The sequence below is a fragment of the Gymnogyps californianus genome, chromosome 5 (assembly GCF_018139145.2).
Source record: "Gymnogyps californianus isolate 813 chromosome 5, ASM1813914v2, whole genome shotgun sequence".
Taxonomy (NCBI): Eukaryota; Metazoa; Chordata; class Aves; order Accipitriformes; family Cathartidae; genus Gymnogyps; species Gymnogyps californianus.
In genome coordinates, this window is record NC_059475.1 from 52631099 (window position 1) to 52638830 (window position 7732).

A 7732-nucleotide genomic window follows, 5' to 3' on the forward strand; every position below is an offset into this window, starting at 1 on the left:
ATTGATTTTTACCACGTAAAAATTCTAACTTTATATATTTCTATATTGTATAAATATCTTATATATGCATAATTATATAAGATCTTCTAATGTATCTTCATATACTTTATATTAATTATAATTATTATATACAATATATAGTATAGATATTTACATATTTAAAGAGTAAAATTGAAAAATTACCAAAGGGCATAATTAAATGAAAGACGTAGTTAATGAATGCAATACAACTTATGCAAACTTACAAAAATGTACTTTACTCACTGTATGGAAAATATTTTTAACACGATTTTATTGATAGGGATACCCATTACTGATAAAAACTCAACTGTTTTATACAAGGTCAAAACGTGTCACTGGATGCTCAGTTCTCTAACCACTGAAATACCATCAGACTTTTAAATAGTGTGAAAAAAGGCTAACTGATGCTAATTTTGATATATTAGTCAGCATTAAGCATTCTGCATCTAGACCTCAGCCATTTCAGTCATCAGATAAGATCAGATACTGACAGGATGTGGAGGGGGAATTTTTTGCCATAATTTTACTGATAATAAAACTTCTATAACAATTTTCATAGAGATTTCATTCCTAGAATTCTTTTAAATATGTGGAATTTTCTAACATATTAAACAACAAATGTTATTTTGCATAAGCACAGAATTTAACAGCGGCCTCTCTGATGCCAGACCACAGGAGATAACAACAAAAGGAACAAATGTGATCTCCCTGCCTGTTCTCCATGCTCTTTACAACCATTTTTGCCTCGGTGTTCTTCCTGTCACACTCTTGTCTTTGTGCTTTTGACTACACTGACCTCTAATCCTTAAATAGCATGAACTCATTGTCTGCCAAGCCATACATCTCTCCTCCTTCTAAAGTATTTCTTTCAGAAATAGCTCTTCATACCAAAATTCTTTCTTCTGTCTGATGTCCCTGAATTGTTGTCCACAAAAGGATTTAAAATGGAGCAGGCTGCAAAACAGTTTGTCAACCTAAGTTAAACTCATCAAGAAGTACGTGCAATCAAGCAAAGCTCCAGTTCGCATTTCCCAAGAGACTGCCTCTGCTACCAAAGGCCCTGTGGGGAGGACCACCTTCCCTGGTTCGTCTTGAACCTCCACCTCTGTGCAGAGGAGAGCCCGCAATTCATGGCACTGTCAGGACCAAAACACACTTCCCACAAGTGCCCCAAACAATACGCCACAGAACACTGCTACGCACCATTTCCCAGCTCACCAAAACATAGGATGGAGACTGAAAAATAAAAATTCAGCTGTATAATATATATGTGTATTATTGTAACCTTTTGCCTGGCAATCAGAATCACCAAACCTAAGGCAAATACACTAGCCTACTTTGTTGCAAATCAACATGAGATCCCCCCCCCCCGCCCCGGAAAATGCTTAAGATATATAGATATATTAATGTAAAATTAGAATAAAAATTGAAATCTTAAAATTGCGATCCTTACTCGCCTATTTAAAATACGATAAAAATCTACTATTTAATTTAAATTAATCCATCCTGGCACAAATGCCTTCATTTTAAGTACGTGTCTATGATTCTAAAACTGTAAATCTATCACAAAGCATTCTTCCAAAACCTTTGGTGAGCTTAAAGGAGAAAGATTTATGCTGGATAATACCCAAGCAACATTTCACTCGCCTATCAAAATAATTATTCCCCCTGCTGGGGAATAAAGTGTTATGCAACAATAAGTGAATTTCTTATTTCAATCCTGTAAGAGATGTATTAAGAACCAACCTAAAATCAGAACTAGTTCTTAGAAGAATTGTATTTAGTATTTTCCATAAAATAGCCAAATTTTTCTCATGGATAATTCTGTAACCATTACATACTTAAAACACACAGGAGTTAAATAAATTCATACATCTGATAACTGCATAATCAAATTGGAGATAATAATTCAATATACATGTCACAGTATACCGAGTGCTGCTTTATACCCAAGATTTTTGAGGTATATTTATTAAATGGGATATTGATTTTAAAAATTATCTTCCTTATATTCAATTATTTCTGCTCATTTTGGTAACGAGGACGGTGTGTAAAGGAACGCATGAGCAAACTGCAACCCTACAATGTTTTTCCACTGGTCACACTCTGGTCTTCCTTAAACATAGACAAATTCAGTGAAAGTACAACGGCCCAAAGCACTCCAGAGTTCAGTAAATGTAACTAATCTGTGCATAAGGCCTTTTATTTATTTACAGAAATAAAGGAGACATTTAATTCCCTTAAAAAAAAAATCCATCTTTGTTTTGATTTGCATTTTATTACCCAGGTCCACCTAACAAAACAAAAATTTACTGGTTGGCAGAGTCTCTGGTGTAAAGGTGCATCACATAACAGCACAAAGCTGTAACTTATTGGCCAGACAGATCTCCTTAAAATTATTATATCTGTTCCAAAGATAGAGGAAACTTAATTGGTCTTTGGCCAGATCTCCAATAACATACTTCAGGCACAAAGACATTCTCTGTAGCCTTTGAGCTTCTCTTCTTTTTAATAAATTATTGTTTCCCTTTGTAATGTGTAATACATCATTTACTAGTATTATTTTTTGGTAGAAATAAATTTATTGTAAGGTAGTTTTGTATTGATTTGAATGAAGAATTATGGTTCAAAAATCACTTGAAATATATTAATACTAAAACTTATGACACTTAACCACTGAGTTACATTTTTTTAAAAAGTAAGCTTGAAGGCAGAATGAAGTTAAATAATTTGCCTTCAGTCATACAGAGCCATTGATGACAAAATTCAGAATTCAAGACTTACAATATTCAGACCATCAGGAAAAAAAGTCTAAGATGTTTAACTTTTAAGATCTTGATCTAAGGTCTTTTAAAATGCTGTATGCATCAAAACAAGCTTTTCAGTGATTTCAAGGGCATAATATCAGGTTCCCCAAAGACTAACGCAGATAATGCATTTTTTAATGTTATTCATCGCTGTAAACACTTTAGATACAGACCAGCCCAAACTAGGAAAAAAATGTTTGCATACAAGTATGCTAAATTTTATAACCTTGAGCCTTATGGCACTACAGTGCCAAATAACTTCCAAATGGAGATACAGATCCCTAGCAGCACTAAGAGCTTCAGTCTTAAAAACTGAAAAATAGAAAGCAACTGATACATTTCTTTTTAAAATGACATTATTGATCACATTGACAAAATGAACAGAGAAGAAAATAAACAAAGAAAGCAGTAAAGCTCCAGCCATTTTAGAAGACACAATAAAATATGGGGCTGACCAACCATATAAATTTCCCTGAGGCACAAAACACACTTTAAACAAAACAGGCTACACCTGAACTGGCAGAAGAGTGGAAAGCAGTTATCTTTATATTTCTGTGTTTAAAAGGCTGTTCTACAACCAGAACCATATTGTTAAATAAAAAGAGTTGGCAAAATTTTCATTCCTCTCCTCCTCCCAGTAAATTAATCCTGCAGCTCTCAAAAAGCTGAAGCCTGGATTTCTGAGTTGTGTTCTCCATCTTTTACACTCTCCACCACTGCCATAGCTTCAGGAATTATCTGGGTTCTCTAGACCCTTCTACAGTACTTTGCCACATCCCTTAATTATTGGCTAGGCAAGAGGCAGCCTGTGCTGTGTCAGATTGTGATCTCCAAAGATGTTTATTAGTTGGCTAACGTACAGATGCTCATTGCCAAGCCCATCTATCCTGATAACAGTTCAATTCATGTTACAGCCTCTCTCGCAGCAGTGGCATTTTATCTAGATTTATCTTTCCTACGCAAATGTGGATTTTCACAGACCTCCTCTACTTTCGCGATTTCTCTCTCCCACCACAACAAATTTGACTGAAAGGGTTAAAACTCCTGAGGAGGAAGAGAGATACTGAGGAAGTAGGCTGGCGGACAGGTGCACAGCAAGCATGCATGAGATCCATTTCCATAGGAAATCTGCCTTAAATAGAGCAAAATAATGTCTACTATCAGCATTAACTATTAGAAACGAACTTCCAAGCTGTCATTTTGACTTAACTTTACCTGAAAGTATCTGTTTTTCCCTAGATGTGAAGTCACTCACTAACTTGGTGCAATATGATTACAACAGTGAGCACAAGCAGAATAAGGTTTACTTTTTGTATTTTAAATTATTGTTTTAGGGCCTCCAAGGAAAACTCACCTTGAGAAATGGAGTCATAAACATTAATTCCCTGACTGTGCCACTAGCTTGGTTCTACCTGAGCAGATAAGATCAAATTGCATTTTTAAAACATTGAAGAATCACACTGCAAGAACCAACCCCTGTAGCACAGTCAATATGCCTCTGTGGATACACCAAGGAAATGTTTAGAATTCTCCAACTACAGCATTTTCTGAACAATTTAATCAAACTGACCTAATACCCTGGAAAGAACTGAACAATTTTTTCCATTACACAAGTCCAAACCTCCTTGTAAATAATTTCCAGTGAATCAGTTAGCTGGATACAAGTATTTCAAACATCAAAATGCATTCCAAACTTTAAAACTCTACTTTTTCATTTTTTTGTTATTTTTTCTTGTCAGATGTCTAAAAAATTTATCATTTTCACAGACCAGGTTTACATTCTTAAAGAACATAAAGAATAAAAGATAAAAGACTTCTTTTGTGATAACATGCATGTACTTGTTATTGTTCTACTCCACCATTCACATTTATGAGCACAACAGTAGAAGCAATCCAATAGCATTCTTTTCATACCTTCCCAAGCCAAAAAAAAATTAAAAATTTACAGTGCATGTCTACAGAGACAATTTTTAAGAGTTATGCAAAGGCTTTCATTGCCTCTCAGAATCCTGAAGATCTGCTTTCAGCAAAAATCACTGCATCATCTTACCTATAGAATAGTTCAGAGTGTGAATAATGCCGTGCATAATGCTTACTACTATCAGTAGGGTTAATTATTACCACTGCTCTGTTCATGGCTACTGATAAATTTGTAATTTATCTTCTACCAAAAACTAATTAAGGTTGACAACATAATTGTAAGAAACCATATACAAAATTACTTTGCACTCTAGAGGTTGCTGCAACTCAGCAATGTAGCAGGATAGGAAGAGTGTAGAGCAACACTTCTGTTTCAGGCAGCACTTGTATTTGTAAACGGTTTAGGAAGGTTCGTAAGAGTATGAGAGAGAGGTGGTCGGAGGAATGAAACATGGCCAGCATATTTACATTATTACCTCAACTTTTACAATAAAACTATGAAGCAGTCCTAAATGACTGCAAAAGACACCTCAGTTTTGCATATCATGTTAAATACAACACTCTGTGATCTCTGTATTATGATGGACTTTGGCTTCATATCAGCTCTGAGGAGAGCGAGCCATCTATCAGAGAGATACTAAAGTTGCCTGTCAAGTTCTCAGGTTCTCACAAGCTGAACATGTGAAATTTGATATATGCCACCATAAATGTGGTTCCGAGTTAACACTTAATTTTTATAACTTATACTGAAATGTGGTCATTAAAACCAAAGTACAATATTGGCTAAAACATAAACCAAACAAATTATGTTCCTTGAAGTTTTGTCAATAATTGTCATACAAAAAACTTCCAGCTGACCAAAATGTAACTCATAAACAGTGCTAACAACTAAAATCTAGATCTGAAAGTCAGTCTTAACATCTTTTTCTGTGTAATTTGATCTTCAGACAGGTGGTCTGCAGTGACACAGACTACACATAACAAACCTAAAGGCTAAATTCCCAGAGTTTTAAAATATAAGCAAGGTGTTACTACTAGAGAATTTTACAGTACCTTTGCCTGGCAGAGCAGCTCCTCTCTTCCTAGAAGCTGTAATTTGGGATCTTATTATGTCCACTACTTCCTGCACCAAGTGTCATTACCAGAAAGACTCCTAAATGCGGCTAGAACACCTCTGTACTGGCAGACTGATTATCAACAGCTGCAATGCCATCAGGGGATAATGCAGAACTGGTTAGAACAAGAAGCTAACCCCAGCCTGTATTGCTACAAGCTTCAAAAACTCGCCATACTGACTGGACCAAATATACAAGAAATTTAGCCTAGGTATACAATTCTCTTAGTGTTTCCCCTTGCTGTGGTGTCTAGATGATGGGCAGACTCAAGGGTGGTGGAAGCTGGCAAGCAAAAGGCATAGTTCAAAACACTTCCCAGTAGAATAAATGTATGTTGTGCGTACTTCAGAGTTTGGCAATACACCAGATAGGGTTCTTTACTAGTTTAATAAAAGTATAACTTGCTAGACAGCAACCATGACAGTCAAAATGATAAACTGAATCATAATCTCACTCATGACCTTCCAAAAAATATCCTTTACAACTAAAATTTGGCTTAATAAGCAAGGAAACGAGAAAACGCCTTTTTAAGTTACACAAGGCTAGCGGTAAAAAAAAAAAACAAACCAAGACCTCGTTTTCGGCATAAAGCAAACCTTCTCCACCACACACAAAGTTAACATGCACGTATTTTTCAAAGATGAGTATTTCTACAGCCATGCCTCCAGCACCTACCAGCAGATAGCTGGAAACAAATCTGCACACACCTGAGAACCCGCCAATGAGAAGCCAGCACCACTTTCACGGGAATGTCCCTATTTCGGTTCTCCTCAAAGTTACCTCACGGAAAGTAACTTTATTCCTAAGTATGATAATTTTATTCAAACCGGCAGCGACATGCCTTGCGCAGAGTACGCCTGTGCGCGCCATACGTACGCTCGTACTCTGCACATGAGGGAGAAGCCCGGGCTGAGGGGCACACCACCCTCTGAAACATCGCCTCCAGAGCGCTCTCAGCGGCGGGGCTGGCCGGGCGGACGAGCCCCTCTGCCGCGCTCCCAAGCCTCCAGAAGCGCTAGACACAGACCGCCGTTGCCGGGGTCCCGGGCCCCAGCGGCAGCACCGCCCACACCGCAACTCCATGGCGGGGGCGGAGCGCGCCCCGTCCGCAACGCGGGCACGCACAGGCGGGACGGGCTATCCCGTCGGAGGGCTGGCTGGCGGCGGGAGCGGGCCCGACGGGGTACGCGGAAGGACCGGCACGGTGCAGAAGGCTCCGTGTGGAGGCGACTGGAAGCAGAAGGGCTTCCCGAAGGCCGGGCCGCGGAGCGTTGTTGGGGGAAAGAGGGTTCTCCCAGGACTTTACCTTTCCTGGAGCCCTCGCTGCTGCCGGCTGGGGGCTCCCCGGGCTCGGCGGCACCGGCAAAAGCCGGGAACAGGGCCATGTCTCAGCTTACCGCCACTACTATCTGCCCGAACTGCCCCGCGGAGCGGCGGGTCAAGATGGCGCCGCGGCGCCGAGCATACTGGGAGATGTAGTTCGACCCCCAAAATGGCGGCGGAGCCCGGTGGCTGCTGAGGGAAGAGAGGCTCAGTGTTGGAGCTGTTGCGGGTGTCCTGCCTTCTCCAGGATTCCGCGTATCTTGCGCCTTCCGCCGCTGTCACTAAGGGGACTGGAGGAGGGAACTGCTGGGGGAAGAGGAGGGGATGGGGTTCCCAGAGCCAGCCTGTCCTTCCGCACCACCCTGTCTTCCCTCGTAGAGCAACATCTCGAGACTGGAATGCTTAGCTGTGTAACGGAGAATGCTGTAAGAAGCCACGCTTCCTTTCTGTTAGTATCCACTGTATGTTTGAAGGCCCACCTAGCCAGACAGCCTGTCTCAAACACCGGTTGCAAGGGCTTAGGGAAGAAATAACCTCCTGCAGTCA

General features: G+C 39.7%; 1 protein-coding gene across 3 annotated transcripts in view; it reads right to left on the reverse strand.

Annotated features, from left to right (window-relative positions):
• The window catches only part of NRDE2 (NRDE-2, necessary for RNA interference, domain containing), a 35715-nt gene extending 28402 nt beyond the window's left edge, over positions 1-7313 (reverse strand). The window contains exon 1 of one of the 3 annotated variants that reach the window (XM_050897973.1): positions 7170-7313. In XM_050897973.1, coding sequence (XP_050753930.1) covers positions 7170-7248 — 79 coding nt within the window. In that variant the 5' untranslated portion in view covers positions 7249-7313. Of the gene's footprint in view, positions 1-817; positions 861-7169 lie in introns of those variants that run through there. The other 2 variants (XM_050897972.1, XM_050897974.1) reach the window with 2 other exon arrangements.
• Between the last annotated feature and the right edge of the window lie 419 nt (positions 7314-7732).